This window comes from Epinephelus lanceolatus, chromosome 24 (assembly GCF_041903045.1).
Source record: "Epinephelus lanceolatus isolate andai-2023 chromosome 24, ASM4190304v1, whole genome shotgun sequence".
In the NCBI taxonomy this organism is placed as follows: domain Eukaryota; kingdom Metazoa; phylum Chordata; class Actinopteri; order Perciformes; family Serranidae; genus Epinephelus; species Epinephelus lanceolatus.
The window spans coordinates 1,885,135-1,906,653 of record NC_135757.1 but is presented as its reverse complement, the minus strand read 5'-3'; the positions used below and the strand labels follow the sequence as shown (position 1 = coordinate 1,906,653).

Genomic DNA, 21,519 nt, shown 5'->3' with positions numbered 1-21,519 from the left:
ACCTAAAAATAAGAAACAGAAAATAGCAAGAAAAAAAACAATAGATGGCTACAAAGAGACACAAAACAACCACAATGAGACAAAAGGCTACAAAGTGACACAGATCAACTACAAAAAGACACAAAGTAACTACAAAGCCATACAAAATGGCTATAAAATGACATTAAAGAGACACAATACAAATGCAGAGAGACAGAAAACAACTACAGACACACAAAACAGCTTCAAATAGATACAAAACAACCTCAAGGAGACACAAAACAATCACAAAGAGACACAAAACAACTTCAGAGTGACACAAAACAACCTCAGAGAGACACGACAGATGACTAGTAAGAGATAAAAAACGACAATAAGACAAAAGGCTACAAAGTGACACAGAACAACTACAAAGAGACACAAAGTAACTACAGAGCCACACAAAATAGCTACAAAGAGACCTTAAAGGGACACAAAACCACAAAGAGACAAAGTACAAATGCAGAGACACTAAACAACTACAGAGACAGACAAAACAATTACAGAGAGACACACAAAACAACTACAAAGAGACACAAAGCAACTATAAAGAGACACAAACAACTACAAAGAGAAACAAAGCAACTATAAAGAGACACAAAGCAACTATAAAGAGACACAAATCAACTTCAGAGAGACACAAAACAACTTCAGAGTGACACAAAACAACCTCAGAGAGACACGACAGATGACTAGTAAGAGATAAAAAACGACAATAAGACAAAAGGCTACAAAGTGACACAGAACAACTACAAAGAGACACAAAGTAACTACAGAGCCACACAAAATAGCTACAAAGAGGGAAAGGGACACAAAACCACAAAGAGACAAAGTACAAATGCAGAGACACTAAACAACTACAGAGACAGACAAAACAATTACAGAGAGACACACAAAACAACTACAAAGAGACACAAAGCAACTATAAAGAGACACAAACAACTACAAAGAGAAACAAAGCAACTATAAAGAGACACAAATCAACTTCAGAGAGACACAAAACAACTTCAGAGTGACACAAAACAACCTCAGAGAGACACGACAGATGACTAGTAAGAGATAAAAAACGACAATAAGACAAAAGGCTACAAAGTGACACAGAACAACTACAAAGAGACACAAAGTAACTACAGAGCCACACAAAATAGCTACAAAGAGACCTTAAAGGGACACAAAACCACAAAGAGACAAAGTACAAATGCAGAGACACTAAACAACTACAGAGACAGACAAAACAATTACAGAGAGACACACAAAACAACTACAAAGAGACACAAAGCAACTATAAAGAGACACAAACAACTACAAAGAGAAACAAAGCAACTATAAAGAGACACAAATCAACTTCAGAGAGACACAAAACAACTTCAGAGTGACACAAAACAACCTCAGAGAGACACGACAGATGACTAGTAAGAGATAAAAAACGACAATAAGACAAAAGGCTACAAAGTGACACAGAAAAACTACAAAGAGACACAAAGTAACTACAGAGCCACACAAAATAGCTACAAAGAGACCTTAAAGGGACACAAAACCACAAAGAGACAAAGTACAAATGCAGAGACACTAAACAACTACAGAGACAGACAAAACAATTACAGAGAGACACACAAAACAACTACAAAGAGACACAAAGCAACTATAAAGAGACACAAAGCAACTTCAGAGAGACACAAACAACTACAAAGAGAAACAAAGCAACTATAAAGAGACACAAAGAAACTTCAGAGAGACACAAACAACTACAAAGAGACACAAAGCAACTATAAAGAGACACAAAGCAACTACAAAGAGACACAAAACAACTTCAGAGAGACACAAAACAACTATAAAGAGACACAAATCAACTTCAGAGAGACACAAAGCAACTATAAAGAGACACAAATCAACTTCAGAGAGACACAAACAACCACAAAGAGACAAAGTACAAATGCAGAGACACAAAACAACTTCAGAGAGACACAAAACAACTTCAGAGAGACACAAAACAACTACAAAGCCCATGACCAAGATGGTTGATCAGGACCAAAAACTCACTGAGTTCCTGCTGAAATTTAAAGACGTAAACGCCTGATTCTGCAACGTCAACGTGGTCTGTAGCTGTTGTTTACAGCAGTTAGGGGAACACGTGTGGCTGCAACACATTTAAAGTGTCACATGACCAAAGATGGAGGTATCACATGTCACAGAAGAAGAAGAAGACGACTCATCTCTGCAGCTGTTGGTGGTGTGTTTGTCCTGAGGGGGGCAGTGCAGGAACACTCAGTGTACGGTCACAGACACAAGAGGAAGAAGAAGAAGAAGAAGTGATCGGTCAGGTTCTGTCAGACATCTTTAAATTCAGAGTGTATAATCAATCAGGAGAAGAAGAAGAAGAAGAAGAAGAAGAAGAAGAGCAGCTGATCCTGGAAACATGAATGAAGGGAGCTCAGTTTTTGGCAGTCGATCATAAACTGTGTGTGTGTGTGTGTGTGTGTGTGTGTATTCCCCTGCTCTCAGTGCTCTCGGCCCAGGAGGAAGCTTTCCACACTAAACGCTGCCTTATTACCCTCTTAATTATTCCACCGTGTGTGTGTGTGTGTGTGTGTGAGAGAGAGACACTGTCTCCTTGTATTTTTCTCGTCATTATCCCAAATTAATCAGTTTTTTAATCATCCAGCAGAACGATGAGTTTAATGTTTTCTGTCGACGCCTGAAACACAACAGCAGCCCGCAGCTGTGTGTGTGTGTGTGTGTGTTATCTTTGTGTATCTGTTGTATTTGTGTACCTTGATGTGTATCCATGTGTGTGTAACATTGGTGTGTGGGTTTGAAATATCGTGGAGTGTGTGTAGGAGATATGAGTGTATCTGTGGCCTGTTTCACGCCGTTATTCCACCTCGCTGTTCTGTATCTAAGGTACAGTCGTTGAATGGGGGGAGATGCGTTGTCTCGCATTTAAGGCGGCGTCGGTGGTAGTAACAGCGCCAAATCAGTGTCTTATCTAAAGGGCAGCAGGCAGGACGGGAGGACGGGATCCCGCGTGGGACAGGTGTGACGTTTGAAGACGGGTTATGTGTGCGACCCACCGCAGGACATTTAAAGGGACACTTCACAGATTTTCATCCAGCTTTGTGTCAAAACAATGTGGGTTGTGTGTGTAGATATCCCGACGCTTGGTCAGTGACTTCCAGTGACTGGAAACCACGTACGTTTGTTGCCTAAACACAACCACGCATGCGTGTTGGCTAAACGTTACCACATACTTTTGTCGACTAAATGTAACCACGTGTTTTTGTCTGCTAAATGTAACCACGTAAATTTGTTGACTAAATGTAACCACATACAATTGGCGGCTAAATGTAACCACGTACGCTTGTTGGCTAAATGTAACCACGTACGTTTGTTGGCCAAATGTAACCACATACAATTGGCGGCTAAATGTAACCACGTACGTTTGTTGGCTAAATGTAACCACATAAAATTGGCGGCTAAATGTAACCACGTACGTTTGTTGGCCAAATGTAACCACGTACGTTTGTTGGCCAAATGTAACCACATACAATTGGCGGCTAAATGTAACCACGTACGTTTGTTGGCCAAATGTAACCACATACAATTGGCGGCTAAATGTAACCACGTACGTTTGTTGGCTAAATGTAACCACATACAATTGGCGGCTAAATGTAACCATGTACGTTTGTTGGCTAAATGTAACCACATACAATTGGCGGCTAAATGTAACCACCTACGTTTGTTGGCTAAATGTAACCGCGTACAATTGGCGGCTAAATGTAACCACGTACAATTGGCGGCTAAATGTAACCACGTATGTTTGTTGGCTAAATGTAACCACGTATGTTTGTTGGCTAAATGTAACCACATACAATTGGCAGCTAAATATAACCACATACAATTGGCGGCTAAATGTAACCACCTACGTTTGTTAGCTAAATGTAACCGCGTACAATTGGCGGCTAAATCTAACCACGTACAATTGGCGGCTAAATCTAATCACGTATGTTTGTTGGCTAAATGTAACCACGTACGTTTATTGGCTAAATTTAACCAAGTACAATTGGCGGCTAAATGTAACCACGTTCAATTGGCGGCTAAATCTAACCACATACAATTGGCGGCTAAATCTAATCACGTATGTTTGTTGGCTAAATGTAACCACGTACGTTTGTTGGCTAAATTTAACCAAGTACAATTGGCGGCTAAATGTAACCACGTACGTTTGTTGGCTAAATGTAACCACGTACGTTTGTTGGCTAAATGTAACCACGTACATTTGTTGGCTAAATGTAACCACGTACGTTTGTTGGCTAAATGTAACCACGTACGTTTGTTGGCTAAATGTAACCACGTACGTTTGTTGGCTAAATGTAACCACGTACGTTTGTTGGCTAAATGTAACCACGTACGTTTGTTGGCTAAATGTAACCACGTACATTTGTTGGCTAAATGTAACCACGTACGTTTGTTGGCTAAATGTAACCACGTACGTTTGTTGGCTAAATTTAACCAAGTACAATTGGCGGCTAAATGTAACCACGTACGTTTGTTGGCTAAATGTAACCACGTACGTTTGTTGGCTAAATGTAACCACGTACATTTGTTGGCTAAATGTAACCACGTACGTTTGTTGGCTAAATGTAACCACGTACGTTTGTTGGCTAAATGTAACCACGTACATTTGTTGGCTAAATGTAAAGTGTGTGTGACAGTGTGTGTCTGCTATATCTGTGTGTATATTGATTGTGTACCTATGTTCGTGACATATCGTGTGTGTGTGTGATGTGAATCTGATGTGTGTGTTACTTCAGATGTGTATTTTCAGGAGTGTGTGTGTTACTGTAGCAGGGAGTGTATTTTGGTGGAGTACACACACATACACACACACACACACACACACACACACACACACTTTCTCTTTAATTAGTTCTTAGCGTGACCTTAATTTGCGGCGAGGACTTCAGTAATGACGCCGCTCGGCTCTCGGCCTTCAGCCACTTAAAACACTCGCCTTTGTCTAATTGGTCAGAAGCATCATTTCACACACACACACACACACACACACACACACACACACACACTCATCAGAGCTGCACAGTCACTGTGTGTTTCTGTGTGTGTGTATAAAGACACATCTACACTCACCTGTATGACTCCTCGTCACACCTGGATCTACAAAATAAAAGCTCACATATTAACAGATGAATGTTTTCAAGTTCACAAACATACATTTTATTTTGACGGTACAGGAAGTTCAGGAAGGTCATGATTAATATACAGTAAATAAAACTGATGATGTTGTAAACTGATCAGTATTAATTTACTTTAATTCCCTAATATGACTAATAATTCTTAATTATTTTTAATCATGTGTAGCTGCAATTAAAGACACATGATGTCATGATGTCACAGTAATGCTTAATGCTGCTTAATACACTACATATGATTCAAAGAGACACAAAACAACCACAAAAAGACACAAAACAACCTCAAAGAGACACAAAACCGCTACAAAGAGACACAAAACAACCACAAAAAGACACAAAACAACCACAAAGAGACACAAAACCGCTACAAAGAGACACAAAATCGCTACAAAGAGACACAAAACAACATCAAAGAGGCAGAAAACGGCGATAGAGACACAAAACAACCACAAAGAGACACAAAACGGCTACAGAGACACAAAACAACTACAAAGAGACACAAAACAACATCAAAGAGGCAGAAAACGGCTATAGAGACACAAAACAACCACAAAGAGACACAAAACAACATCAAAGAGGCACAAAACGGCTAGAGACACAAAACAACTACAAAGAGGCACAAAACAACTACAAAGAGACACAAAACAACCCTCAAAGAGGCACAAAACGGCTACAGAGACACAAAACAACATCAAAGAGACACAAAACAACATCAAAGAGGCACAAAACGGCTAGAGACACAAAACAACTACAAAGAGACACAAAACAACATCAAAGAGGCACAAAACGGCTAGAGACACAAAACAACTACAAAGAGGCACAAAACAACTACAAAGAGACACAAAACAACCCTCAAAGAGGCACAAAATGGCTACAGAGACACAAAACAACTACAAAGAGACACAAAACAACATCAAAGAGGCACAAAACGGCTAGAGACACAAAACAATTACAAAGAGACACAAAACAACCATCAAAGAGGCACAAAACGGCTACAGAGACACAAAACAACCACAACGAGACACAAAACAACTACGAAGAGACACAAAACGGCTACAGAGACACAAAACAACCACAAAGAGACACAAAACAACCTCAAAGAGACAAAAAACAACCACAAAGAGACACAAAATAACCACAACGAGACACAAAACAACTACGAAGAGACACAAAACGGCTACAGAGACACAAAACAACCTCAAAGAGACACAAAACAACTATAAATAACTGTCCTTCCAATATGATATTTATAGGAGAAACATAATTAAAGTAAAATGTATTTTAATGTTTTCCACAGAACGACACACTCAGTGTAGTGAAGGATGTGGAGCAAAGTAACCTTTAGACATTTATGAAATAAAATTCAATCCTCTTCATATTTTTAATGCAACTTTTAATTTAGACTTTCATACATGTAAACTGTAGATATTATACATGTTAATATATATTGAATTATTTATTTCAGTCTATTAACTCTTCAGCTTTGTGTCCAGTTTCTGTCGACTCCTCACAATTAAATCCATGTAAATTAAATTCATGTTAACATGCATGTTGCAGTTTGACCTGCAGTGATTAGAGATTGATCACACACACACACACACACACACACACACTTATAATATTATTAATAGATTCTTGATTCTTGTTGTTTCAGACTTTCTGACTCCGATTTAAACGACATTTACAAACATCCGTCGATTCTGAATGAAATCACAATTTATGAAGGAATGTGTGTGTTTATTGATCACTCACACACTCACACACACACACACACACACACACACACACACACACGTACACGTCCGTGACCTTCCTGTATCGATCGCTGTACTGGCCAGCGGCGGACGAGGGGGCGGGGCTTTAATTACATCTGCTCATATTCAGCTTCATAATCAGCTGGATCGCCACGGCGACAAGCTGCAGAGGCTCCCGGTGAAGAAACGCTGATTCGCACTAATTTGACATGATTGGTTTGTGTGTGTGTGTGTGTGTGTGTGTGTGTGTGTGATGCATTTAAGCGTTTGTGGTGAACGTCGTAAATGTAATAAAGGTTTTGATGAGTTACAGCGGCTGCACACACACACACACACACACACAGAGGAGGACGTTGCACGAGTGACCACAACATTTAGCATTAAAAATAATTGGCCTGCTCGTCGTCGTGACAATTTTTGTGTTCAGGGGGGAGAAGGGGTGAGGAAGAGGAGGAGGAGGAGGAGCAGTGGTGTCTCTCCCTGTGGCGTTTAAGTGCAGCTCATGTTTGTTTCTGTGGAGCTCTGCAGCTTTTAAACGTCTCAGTTTTCAAACAAACATGAGTTATTTTATTGTTTTTATTATTTATAGTTATATGATCCATATGATCATTATTTACTATATTAATTTATAAATCATCTGGTTCCGTGTAATGTAAAAAAAATACTGAAAAATGATTCTTAAAATAGCTTAAAGCCCAAATTGACGTTTTAAAGCTGCATTTTTCTTTCAACCAACAGTGAAAACTGAGAAAAATCAGACAATATTTATATTCAGAAAGCTGAAGGCAGATCATTTTTGGGGCATTTTAGCTTTAAAAATTATATTTTACTATTTTAATTATTGATCCATGTAATTAATGACTCATTTAGTCCAATTAATGTGCATGAAATAGTGAAAAATGTTCCTCACAGGGGCGTAAAGCTCAAATCTTTTGATCAAGAGTCAAAAGCTCCAAAAGCCAAACAATATTAATATTTACCCAACTGAAACAGGACATTTTTAGTGTTTTAGCTTAAAAAAATAATTGAAATTATTTATGAAATCTTCTAAACATACATTTGACTCAGTATTTTATTTTCATTATTGATCTGTCTGCTGATCGAATGAAAAATGTTCCTGACAGTGACTTAAAGTCGACGTGTTAAAAACGCCTTTTTCTTTCAACCGACTCCAAAAATCAGACAAAATTCACATTTAACAGCTGAAACCAGGATGTTTTTGTCATTTTAGCTTTAAATGAATAACTCAAAATTATCTACAATGTTGCTGTTGAAACATTCCTCCCCTCTACTGTGATTTCCTGATGTAGTTTAGTTGCAAATGTTCAGAAATACGCTCCAAAGAAAGTTGATTTTTTAAAAGAATATTCTCAATAAATTGCTCATAATGTGTCTTTATTATGAAGGTGATATTAAGAATAATTTAATTTAACTTTTAGGACTAAATTAAACCTGAATCTGACATCGCGTCACAACAATGAAGCAAATAATAAAATAATTATTTTCTTTGTTTAAGGCTGCGACTCTGTGTGTGTGTGTGTGTGTGTGTGTGTGTGTGTTTAACATGTAATTTGCTGTAATGGGGAGTGAAGCCTCGTCCAGTCGGGGGGAGTGACCTCTGTGTGAGGGATGGAGGGAGGAAGAGGAGGGAGGGAGGGTGACAGCGCCGCGCTCCCTCGTCCATCAGAGTGCTAATTTAATTAGCTTAATTACACCGACATGAGCCCCCGTATACACACACACACACACACACACACTCCTCTTCTTCTCCTCTCTAATGCGTGTCAGAGTGCAGATGCGGGGCGCTTCGTTAGCACGCGCTAACGAGCTGAGATGACCACACACACTCTCACACACACACACATCTATGACGTCTCTCAGACTCTTGTGGTCCTCGAGCTAACGAGCACAGAGCCAAGCTAACGTTTACAGATTTTGGACAGTGTTCAAACTTTAAAACGAGTTTCATTTATTAAAATGGTCATAAATTTAAAAAAATTCTGATGTGTTTCATGAAATTTTACAAAATAAACACAGAAAACATTTTAATCTAAAGATTTTTAAATGTAAAAACATTAATGAAATATTTCCAAACACTCTGTAAGTTATTAAAACTGTGTACATTATTCAGTTTTTTTTCAGATTTGCTCAGTTATAAGCAGAGTGTGGAAGCGCTTTGATAGTTTTTCATTTTGTTGGTGCCTCCGTGCGGCTTTGTGCTGCGTCTAACATAGCGTAATGATGTCATCACAAGCGAACAACAGGGTGGCACAGAAGAAAAAAGCCTCGCACCCAGTTCAGACCAAAGATTCATGATGAAACAAAACCGTTTTAGAACGTAGCAGAGACGAGTGTCAGCGGCGATGAGACGAAACCGTTTAAGAACGTAGCAGAGACGAGTGTCAGCGGCGATGAGACGAAAACCGTTTAAGAACGTAGCAGAGACGAGTGTCAGCGGCGACGAGACAAAACCGTTTTAGAACGTAGCAGAGACGAGTGTCAGTGGCAATGACACAAAACTGTTTTAGAACGTAGCAGAGACGAGTGTCAGCGGTGACGAGACAAAACCGTTTTAGAACGTAGCAGAGACGAGTGTCAGCGGCGACGAGACAAAACCGTTTTAGAACATAGCAGAGACGAGTGTCAGCGGCGATGAGACAAAACCGTTTTAGAACGTAGCAGAAATGAGTGTCAGCGGTGGCGAGACAAAACCGTTTTAGAACGTAGCAGAGATGAGTGTCAGCGGCGATGAGACAAAACCGTTTTAGAACGTAGCAGAGACGAGTGTCAGCGGTGTGAACTGGCCGGTCTGAGCTCGTCATTAAAGAGACACTATCAGTCGACCTCTGTTCCAATTTTAGTGACATTTGAACAATGTTTTCTTTTACGGAACGTGCTGTATTTGAAGAATTTGTTGTTTTATTCAAAAATGAGTCTTTACGAGACAAATATTAAAATCTCACCAATTGTGATTTATCGAACGAGGGATTCGTTGGGATATTTCATCAAATTGTGACACATTTTTTCCTCAGTGCGCCTCAGACATGACGGTTCAATAACAGACAGATCCACACGAGGCCTGAATCATCTGCTGCTGCCGCTGCTGCTGCTGCTGCTGCTGCTGCTGCTGCGTAGCCTCACACTGCAGAGTCAGCTTCACCCCCCCTCCACCTCACCTCTTTATGTCCCACCCGGGTGGTGCAGCCCCGTCATAAATCTGATCAAAGGGGAGACGTTTCCATTAGAAGAAAATGGCAGCTTCTCAGAGCAGAACCGAGATTGATGGATAAAGTTAAATTGCATTAAGCGAGCAGTTTAAATATTTAGCGCGGCCTTATCATAACTGTTCTTAACACTTAAAGTAAAATACAGCCTGCCAGGTGCGGGACAGGTGCACGCTGACATGTATGTGAGCGTCCTGTGAGGTCCACCCCCGGCTCACCTTTCAGCCGGCGTCACCGGACTCTGTTAACAGTGACATTAAGATAAGTTGGAGGAGTGCGCAGCGATAACAGCGGCGTGTTTGAGGAGTGGACGTGGAGACAGGAGCGGGTTTTAGTGACTCCATTATCTCTGTTCCAATAAACACAGGACCTTTGTTTCATGCGCTCACAGATGAAGCCATTGTTTTAATTGGGGCTCGTTAAAGCCCCCCGGCTTCGTTAATGAGGAGCCGGTCGTAAACATTTACCTCCAGGTGACTCAGGGCCGAGCCAAGGGCAGCCACGGAACGAGACAGAGAAGAAGAAGAAACTCTGAGGTGTTTTTGTAAAGAATAAAGAGGACAGAAAGAAACGACCTGGACTTGTTTTTAAACCAGTGTTCTCAACAGGTTTGATCTAGTCTGAATACAAACATGTATTTACACCAAAGACAGGAGAGCACACGTGTTCGAGGCTGTAGTGATGATAGAAAACAGGCTGCAGGCGACTTGAAATCAACTTTGTACTTTTAACTGTTGAAGTCTGAGTCTAGAGAAAGAAAAGACTGAGACTCGTCATCCTGTGATCAGGTCTGTGCGGTGCTGTGTCTGTGTCTGTGGACGTACGATTCACGTGACGATGTGTTTGTGTGTTGCAGTCGCCCAGAAGATCGTGGCCACCAGGAAGAAGCAGCAGCTGTCCATCGGGCCGTGCAAGTCGCTGCCCAACTCCCCGAGTCACTCGTCTGTCTGCGCCACACAAGTGTCCGCCGTCCACATCAGCCAGGTCAGAGGTCACAGACACACACTTTGGAGGGACACGGTGACTTTCTACAGACAGCTGACGAGTTTCTGAACACGCTGTCTTCACGATCTCATCTCACGTTGTTTCTTTATTTGAGTCTTTTCAGCCCAAACGCGAGCATGCAGCATTTGGGAACTAAAGAGAGCGCAGGGCATTCAGGGAGTAAAGTGAGCACGGGGTGTCAGTGACAGGAAGTGGTTGCGGGGTGCTCGTTTGGGAACTAAAGTCAGCTTTGGATGCTGGGCACCTAAAATAAAAACAGGATGTTAAAGAATTAAACAACAGTAGGGTGTTCATGAACTTGAGACATTCAGGCGTATGGGAACTAAATTAGTGTGTTGCATTCAGGAAGGAAAATATTAGTGGGCCATTTGGGAACTAAAATGACTGTGGGATGCTCAATAACAGAAATAATCACAAATTGTTCAAGAAGGAAAATAACATGTAAAATGAGTGTGTGGCATTTGGGAACCAAAATGAGTGTGGGGCGTTTAAAAAGATAAATGATAGTGGGAAGTTCAGGAATTGAGATGTGCATGGGGTATTTGGGAACTAAAATGAGTGTGGGGCGTTCAAAAAGATAAATGATCGTGAGGTGTTCAAGAAGGTAAATAATTGTGGGGTGGAAAGGGAAAGATGAGCTTAGGGCACCAGGGAAGTGAAATGAACGTTCAAGGCGTTGAGTAAATCTGAGGCGTTTGGGAACGCCAGTGTCCTGGCTGTTTCTGGAGCTTTCAATTGTTGCCCAGGGGCTTCATCACCTGACCACACTCCATGTGCTGATGGAGACTGTGAGGTGTGTTTCAAGGCTCTGGAGGAAAAACAAATCGTACCTTGATTTAAGATGTTGTGGGTCAAACTCTACTTCACTTGTTGAGTGTGTTTTTTAAAGGTGTTTTTAGGCATTAACATGTGATTCTGTCCCGTTTAAACCTTTAACCCAGCCGCACACAGACGTGTGAGGAGCCTGTGTGCGGCGTTCTGCTGCAGAAACATTAACCTGACATGTGCGAGTGTAACAGCGGAGCTTCAGGCCGTTAAGCTCTTCGATCCTCATCCTTCAATCCCGCATTGATTCCTCATTAAAAAGCCATCGCTCAGCGAGTCTGAGCAGCGCCGCCGCGTTCCCCCGAGAGTCCTGTTTATCTTCCTGCCGCCTCCGCAGAGCGGCCCTCTGTGCGTCTTCAGCTCTCACTGATTACTGCCGAGCGTTCACCACGGAGACGCCTTATTACACTGACGAGACGTCTCAACACGTCAGAGGGAACTTTATTGAAAGCTGGTGCATTCACACACAACCAAATGAAGAGGTTGAATCCACAATGATTCACAAATACAAATAAAAATCTTCCTCCTCCCTGCCCTCACAGACGAGTAACGGCGGCGGCAGTCTGAGCGACTACTCGTCGTCGGTGCCGTCCACGCCCAGCACCAGCCAGAAGGAGCTGCGCATCGATGTGCCGCAGACCACCAACACGCCCACGCCTGTCAGGAAGCAGTCCAAGCGCCGCTCCAACCTCTTCACTGTAAGTCATGTTGGTCACAGAAACCTGCTCGTGTGGGAGGAAGTGACGGTAAATGTTAGAGTGCAGGAGTGTTTGTGAATTTCACCATTTTTATTCTGATAAAAGTCCAAAAATCGAGTCTTATTTTTGATATTTTGTCCATCGTGAGTCTCTAACAACTGTCAGATACGACTCCAGAGTATGACGATGAAGTTTGTCGTGTACATGTGGAATCAGATGAGAATCAGTTCAGGTTTAGTTCAGTATTGACTTGAAATCAAATCAGACAAACTGCGTAGATCATGTTGTTCCTACACTTGTACGTCATAGTGTCGAAACAGGAATCATCAGACAAAATAAGACGTTCATTCATTCAGCAAGCAGCAACAGGTTTTCGGCTTCACGGGACCGAGTGAGGTCACTTCAGCTCGTTATGTGTGTCTCAAGGAGTGAGACCGATCACAGACTTGGTCCATCATTGCGTTGAAACAAGACATCGCTGCGTTTCCTGCCACAAAAATAGGTTGTTTTTTGCCGAGATGTTGCCATGAAAAGCAGATGTTTTTTTCCAACACACTTTTTCTGTCACGCAAGTGCCACAAAAATTAGCTATTTTTACTGAAACGTCGCTGCATTTCCTGCCAAGATAGTGCCACAAAAACGTGGCTGTTTTTTGCCAGGATGTTACCATGTTTCCCGCCGGGTTAGTGTCACGAAAAAACGGCAATTTATTTCCTAGACATTGCTGTATTTCCTGCCAAGATAGTGCCAAGAAAAGCTTTTAGTTCTGCTGAGACGTTGCTGCATTTCCTGCAGGGCTAGTGCCCCAAAGAGGAGGTTAGTTTTGCCAAGACGTCGCTGTGTTCCCTGCCAAGATAGTGCCACGAAAAGTGGTTATGTTTTATCAAGACGTCGCTGTGTTTCCTGCCAAAATCCTTGACATGATAACCTGCAGATGTGACGTATCCATGAAACAATGGATTTAAAACTCTGTTTCTTGTAAAGACGTGAAGATCTTGTAGAATAAGAACTGTTGTTTTGGATGTGTGAGGTACTGAGCGGTCGTCTTGAGCAGAAACAGGTTGTGATTAAAGCGTCAGTTTGAGGTCGACGTGTTGAGGAAGTCAGACTCAGATTCAGCTAAGATAACGACGCTTGTCTTTCCGTCCACAGTCGAGGAAGGCGAGCGAGCCGGACAAGGACAAGAAAGGCCTGGAGGCTCGGGCCGACAGCATCGGCAGCGGGCGAGCCATCCCCATCAAACAGGTGAGACTTCCTGTCTGTGTCTGACGCCTCGGCCTTGATTAACAGTGAAATCACACACTTAACATCAATTAGAGTGCCGGGCTCTCCCGGGTCCTCCAACCAGACCATTAGGAGATGGAGAGGGACTCTTTTCTCTCCTGCACCTCCTCCTCCTCCTCCTCTCCCTCTGTTCGTCCACTTCATCTCCCACTTCCTGTCTTTCAAAGACGCTCTTTGATGGCGGCGTTTGCACTTTTTAAAGGAATGAAAGACGAAGAAGGCGAAGCTGAGGATGAAGGGGAGAAGAGGGTGAACATCTCCACGACTTACCCGCGACACACATAATCACACGTCCCCGCTGCGGCGGCGAGCAGAGCACCTGAAATGGCTCTTAATTTGACGAGCGCCACCCGTGTTGAAGAGGCTGGTGGTGGCGTGCAGGGGGGGGGGGGGGGGTCGTTTCTACCGACAAGCAAAATCAGGCAATTAGCGAGCGCTAATTGCAGCCTCTCGTTTGTAATCTGCTAATGAACAAATCATCTGTGATTAGGGCAGAGACAGAGAGAGGCGTGAGCTGCTGTTTGCGTTTGGGGCCGTCGTCCCGCGTCGTGCAGTCGCAGCAGAGCGGGCCGGTAGTGGTTGTCATCGCGTGAGAATCCTGCTTCTTCTTCTGTGGTGTTAATGCAGCGGTCCAGCTCTCACATGAGCTTGTCGCTTGTCAGTGATTCCCTAAACCGCGTGTAAAACATTTCACAGTGCTTGACAGGGTAAAATAAAAGATGAAAAATAAATTGGTAAATGAAAAAATGTGATGAAACAAAAAATAAACAGTATATTAAAATTTCTAAGACAAATAAATATTATACTAAAATATTACAATGATAAATGTCAATGAATAAAAGTCATAATAAAATAAAATACAAACAACTATAAATACATTTCTAATACTAAAAATTAGAATAATAAAATATAAATAAAAAATAAAATAAATTTATAAAAATACAACATTAAAATTTAGTAAATCAACAAATAAAAGTCAAATAAAATAAACACCTGAGTTTTGAGTAATGAGAGTATTTCTGAAGAAACAGATTTTCTGAATAAATCAGTCTGATCAGTTTCACATCGATCGATGAAGCAGCCGGAGGTTTGGGTTTCGTTCTCCACCGACTGAATCTCTGCTGGAGTTCACGTTGAGGGACGAAGAGGTGACGGAGAGAGCGTCTCATTAAGCGTGAACGCGGAGTGCAAATGGAGCGTTAATGGGAAAGAGGTGAACGTGGAGTGTAATAGAGTCTTTATAAAACACACACTCAGAGTCTCATTAGGGAGCAGGTCTGCGGAGGCTCGACACACCGAGGAGAGGAGCGGGCGGGGAGACGAGGCGAGAGCGACCACAGGGAACCATCAAATCAATTAACGTCCACTTCCCTAAAAAAAAAACAGCCAACACGGAGGGAGCTGGGTGCCTCACAGCGCTGCCTCTTCTGCTTTATTCTGCTGCATGTGTGTGTGTGTGTGTGTGTGTGTGTGTGTGTCCGACTGTATTAGCATGAATTTAATCAGCTGAAGTTTCTCGTGAGCAGGTTTTATCCGTAAATATGAAAAATATAAAACCCAAAAAATCCTAAATATGCAGAAAATGAACCGTCCTCAGATCCAGAGGTGCAAAGTAACTAGATACAAAAATACTTTACTCAAGTACACTTCAGTGTGCTACTCCACTTTATCTCGTAGAGAAATATTGTACTTCATTTATCTGACAGTACTAAACACCGTATGTAATGATACTGTGGTGAAATGTAACTAAGTACATGTTCTCAAGTATTTCACGTAAACAACGACTTCAGGATTTTTCAACCCGTGTCATAGGCTGCTTTCACACCCGCCATGTTTGGTTCTGATCAGTCAAACTCAAGTTCGTTTGCTCCCTAAGAAAAAAATAAATATTACAAAATCTAACTTAAAGGTCTGAAAACCAATATTTATATACCGGGAAAATCTTAATAAAGTGTCCAAAAAATACTAATAAAATCGCTAAAAAATATTAATAAGATGTCAGATAAACATTAATAAAATGTCCAAAAAAATCTGACTAAAATGTCTGACAAATATCAATCAAGTGTCTGAATTTTTTTTATAAAATGTCCAAATAATATTAATAAAATGTCCAAATAATACTTATAAAATCGTCAACAAATATTAATAAAATGTCCAACAAATATTAATATAATTTCCGAAAAATATTAATAAAATGTCAAAAAAAATCTCAATAAAATGTCTGGAAAAAATCTTAATAGAATGTCCAACAAATATTAATAAAATATGAAAAAAATATAACTACAATGTAGGACTTATATCAATCAAATGTCTGAAAAACATCTTAATAAATTGTCCAAAAAATATTAATAAAATGTCCAAAAAAATCTAACTAAAATGTCGGACAAATATCAATCAAATGTCTTAAAAAAATAATAATAATAAAATAATAAGATGTCGGACAAATATTAATAAAATGTCCAAATAATACTAATAAAATTGGCAAAAAATATTTATAAAATATCCGAAAAATATTAGTAAAATGACCAAAAAATCTCAATCAAATGTTTGAAAAAAATCTTAATAAGATGTCTGGTAAATATTAATAAAATATCAGAAAAAGAACATATGAACGTATTACCCTGACGTGACTTCAGCTCAGTGATCCAGTGTGGATTCAGGCTAAATGTGGTTACGTGAAGAGAATCAATTTGTTCATGGAGCTGGTTGTGTGATTAACAGGAAGACAGTGCCTAAGTGACAGGAAGCACCTTTATCTGTGTAGTGGACAGCTGTAGGTGTGTCAGCTGATGCTGCTGGTCTGTCAGACACTGTAAATTATCTTTGGCTTTCTCGCCAGTGAACCTTCACATGTGCAACTTTAAGTCTTGTTTATGGGACAGCGACAGCTGCAGACACAGAGGCAGCTGCCTGGAGCAAGAGAGACTGTCAGGCTTTGAGACCAGGTTATCGCCTCTCTTCTGCTGACAAGCGTTGACGCCATCGTTAGCGCCGTTAGCTCTTTTACTGTCAATGTCGCACCAAACGTCCGGCTGAACCCCTTCAAACGCAGAACATGGAAATACTTTGGTGCCTTGAATGTGTTCTCAAGTGCAGTGATCTGGTTTCAATCCCAAATGTTCAGGAGAAACTTCTTAAACCGTGAAATTAAGATGAAGCTATCAGCTCTGTCAAACATCATCGCCGCCCTGCCGTCCGTCGTTAACTGACCGCTGATTACCGCCGCACCTCAGAGGAAGGAGGCGGGCGGGCCGATGACCTAACAGAGTCCGACACCTGCCAGAGAGATTAGCGGCGTCACGTTACCCAACACACACACACACACACACACACACACACACACACACAGCGTACAGTCGTGTGACACCTCGTCACGACACACTGGAGCTTCACGTTACGTTTTTGATTTAATGCTTTTGAAATACTATAAATCGGTTAATTCAGATGTAAAATGAAAGCATGAAGATGAGAGGGTGATTAGTGACGTGACACTGTTCACAGGTTTTAAAATTTAACTTTATTTTGCTGGATTTTGTGTTGATTTCAGCTCCTGTGGCTGCTCCGACAGCTTCCTGCTCTTATTCTTTAACCTACATGTGTGTGTGTGTGTGTGTGTGTGTGTGTGTGTCGTACCTGTGTGTGAAACAGAGTGTTAAAGCCACTTGTTCGCTGCTCCTGATCTCATTAGAGCGACTCTCTGTGCAACTCTCGACCACTCGAGGTGACGCCGGTTCAGTTCGCCTTTTTGTTGAAGGAGCACGCCTTCGTTAGGAGTCTCCAGCGCTCATTAAAACACACACACACACACACACACACACACGGAGGCCAGGACATGGTTGGCTGTAATGAGAACGGGGCGGGCTTCCACTCTGAGGCAATTAGTCGACACAGATCCACACAAACCGCAGGTATCATGTACAGGACGGCGCTTATCAAACGGAAACAGCGGGACACACACACACACACACACACAGAGGAAATAAACAGCGACACTCACATGTTAGTGTGTGTGTGGGCGGGGCCAGGTCAGGAGGGTCACATGGTCTCCGTTCGTTCACCTGCAGGTGTTTAAAATAAACTCAGTGAGGTTTAATATCTGACATTATATTTGATTTGTTTTCACTTCTCAGCAACAGCGACATGGTTTGATCTCAGCTTCCTTTAACTGCGTGATTTATTTCATATAAACATGTTAAAGAGTTAAAGAGCCGCTTATTTTAAAAGCTTGTGAAACAACTGATATAAAAACTTTTCTGATACCTTAGTTTGAAGTACAGCGGTGGAGGCAGTTTTCAGACTCTGTTACATGTTAAGATAGTTTGAGCAAAAGTTTGTCAGGAAAATGTAAGTAGTTAAAGTAAGGGTGCGTTCACACCTGCCCTGTTTGGTTCGGTTCAATTGAACTCAAGTCTGTTTGCCTCCTAAATGTGGTTCATTTGGGCAGGTGTGAACACAGCAGTCACTCAGGTGTGCAATAAACTGCCTTAAAAAATCTTAATAAATGTCTGACAAATGTTAATATAGTGTCCGAAATATATTATCAAAATATCTAACAAATATTAATTAAAAAGCCCAACAAAAATAAAAAAAAGTTCTAAAAAAAAACAACTTAGTAAAATGTCAGAAAAAAAAGGATAATATGTCCGACAAATATTCATAAAAGTCTGAAATTTATTTATAAAATGGCTGTGAAATTTTCACCAAATGTCTAAAAAATATTTCACAAAAAATATATAAAAAAAATCAATAAAAGTCCTGAAAAAAGTAAAATTTCCAAAAAATGTTCAAACAATGTCTGAAAAAAAGATCTTAATAAAATGTTCAACACATATTTAAAAAAAAAATCTTAGGAATTTAATAAAAAAAAACAATAAATAATATAGCTGAGAAATTTTAATAAAACGTCAGAAGAAATATTTATAAAATGTCCAAATAAATTTCCTAGACATTTTAACAAAATTCCAAAAAAATATTGAGAAAATGTCCAACAAATAATAAAAAAAGAAAGTCTCCCAAAAATCTTAATAAATGTCCGAAATATATTAATAAAAATATCTAACAAATATTGATTACAAAGTCCAACAAAAATAAAAAAAGTTCTAAAAAAAACCCTAATAAACCTTAAAAAAATGTCCAACAAATATCAATAAATTGTCCAAAAAATATTTATAGAAGACCTAAATGTATTTATAAAATGGGTGTGAAATTTTAACCAAATGTCTGAAAAATATTAATAAAAATTCCGAAATATATTAGTGAAATGTCCAACAAATATAAAAAAAATCTTAAAAAAATAATAAAAAATGATAAATAACATAGCTGAGAAATTTTAATAAAATGTCAGAAGAAATATATATATAAAATGTCCAAAAAAGTAAATAAATAAAAACAAATAATATTAAGAAAATGTCCAACAAATAATAAAAAAAAAGAAAGTCACCTTAAAATATTAATAAAATGGCTGAGAAAGTTTTAGAAACCCCCCCCAAAAAAAAAAAAAAATAATAAAATGTCAGAAAAAAATATTTATAAAATGTTCAAAAAAAAGTCTTAGAAATTTTAATAAAATGTCTGACAAATATCAATAAATTGTCCAAAAAATATTCATAAAAGTCTGAAATTTATTTATAAAATGGCTGTGAAATTTAATCAAATGTATATTTATAAAATGTTGAAACAATGTCTGAAAACAGATCTTAACAAAATGTCTGACAAATATTGATTAACAACTCCAACAAGAGTTAATAAAATGACCAACACATATTAAAAGAAATTCTTAAAAAATAAAAATAAAAACCAATAAATAACATAGCTGAGAAATTAAAAAAAAAAAAAAAAAAAAAAAACATCAGAAGAAATATTTATAAAATGTCCAAAAAAATGTCCTAGGAATTTTAATAAAATTCCAAAAAAATGTTAATAGCATGTCCGAGACCCGTATGCTCTCACTCAGTGGATGGATGATGTCACAGGAAGCCAATCTTACAAAGGAGGACCACACTTGTTTGTTTTGCTATGGAAGCTAACGTTAGCTAATGTGCTAAAAAGTTAGCGTTGCAGAGAAATCCAATATTCCTCTTAATCCCTCCCCAGTTTCTGATGAGGTGGACATGATAACCCTTAATACACATAACCTTATTCATCCCTACAACAGGAAATACTTTTTCCCTAACCTGATATGAAGTGTGCGCTGCACATGTGAGCATTTTTGATGATGGCCTCCGTCCAGTCCTTTGGTCTTATCACATTTAACCATAGTTGTTGGTGAGCAGGACTCAAATCATTGACACTTTAATCCTCTAATAGGGACATTAAACTTGTGATGTGAGTGTGTGAACCTCCGTCAGCCCTTCAGATCCCTGACATCCAGCGAAGCATCGTTATCCATCACCGTGTCGGCCTTGAGCGAAGCGCGGTGCTCCCAAATTGCTCCAGCGGAGCCGCTGACTGGCCACCAGTAAAAGGTTGTGTTTGTACTGGGCAGCTCCCAGGTGGGTGCAGACACCAGCGCGCCCAGTCAGCCTTCACTGAGTAAATAAAGGTTTAGAAGAAGAAGGAAAAAAAAGCAGCCTCTCTGGTGCGTCTGCGGTCCCAGCGGCTCGGCTGCTGTGTCGGAGGAAATTAATTTGTTAGATTGTTGGTTTTCAAAGCGCCTCGGTCAGCCGCTTGACAGAGACACGAGCCTCTCTCTCCGGTAATTAGCGACTAATTAGCGGCGTGGAGCAGATGTCGGAGGAGCCCTGCGCCGTCAACAGCCTCTGTAAACAAAGCTGGATGCATCCGCTCACTTCAAGAAGGAAGAAGAAGAAGAAGAAGAAGAAGAAGGAAAAACAGAGGACCAATCGGCGGCCGGTGCAGCCAGCGTTTCCTCTGTGGTTTCATGTGTCGTAGCAGGAGGCTTCAGCTTCGGCTCCACATGTGTTTCCTGTTTTAGATCCTCGTGCAGGTTGTAGAAACACGTCGTCCCTCAGAGAGTTCATTACAGTCAACAAGCTCGTTCTTCAGTCTTTAAAGGGACATTTCACCATGTTTGTTTCACAGTGGGGTGAACTGGGGTATTTTAGCGTCACATTGTGGCGTTTCCCAGCAGCATTTGTGGCGCCAAACCTTTCTCTGTTTATTGTCGACACATCACATCATTTCCCAGCAGCATTTGTGGCGCCAAACATGAGTTTTACCGACACATCACCTGTTTTCCAGAGCTGTTTGAACAACGGACCTCACGCCATGTCCCAGCTGTGTTTGTGGCACTGAATCTGGTTGTTTTTTCCACAACACATCACATCATTTCCCAGCAGCATTTAATCCCCCAAACCCGGTTGTTTTGAGCGTTGCTGCATTTTCCGGCAACGTTTGTGCTGAACCTGGGCGTTTTTTTAACCAACGCATAGCTGCATTTGTGCTGAACCTGGGCGTTTTATTAACCAACACATAGCTGTGTTTGTGCTGAACCTGGGCGTTTTATTAACCAACACATAGCTGTGTTTGTGCTGAACCTGGGCGT

At 40.4% G+C, this 21,519-nt stretch overlaps 1 protein-coding gene across 8 annotated transcripts in view; it reads left to right on the top strand.

Annotated features, from left to right (window-relative positions):
* The window catches only part of agap1 (ArfGAP with GTPase domain, ankyrin repeat and PH domain 1), a 228,738-nt gene that overhangs the window by 97,077 nt on the left and 110,142 nt on the right, over positions 1-21,519 (top strand). For all 8 annotated transcript variants that reach the window (XM_078165886.1, XM_078165887.1, XM_078165885.1 and 5 more), the window contains 3 exons: positions 11,060-11,187; positions 12,576-12,731; positions 13,884-13,976. In XM_078165886.1, the coding sequence (XP_078022012.1) occupies positions 11,060-11,187; positions 12,576-12,731; positions 13,884-13,976 (377 nt within the window). The remainder of the gene's footprint in view (positions 1-11,059; positions 11,188-12,575; positions 12,732-13,883; positions 13,977-21,519) is intronic.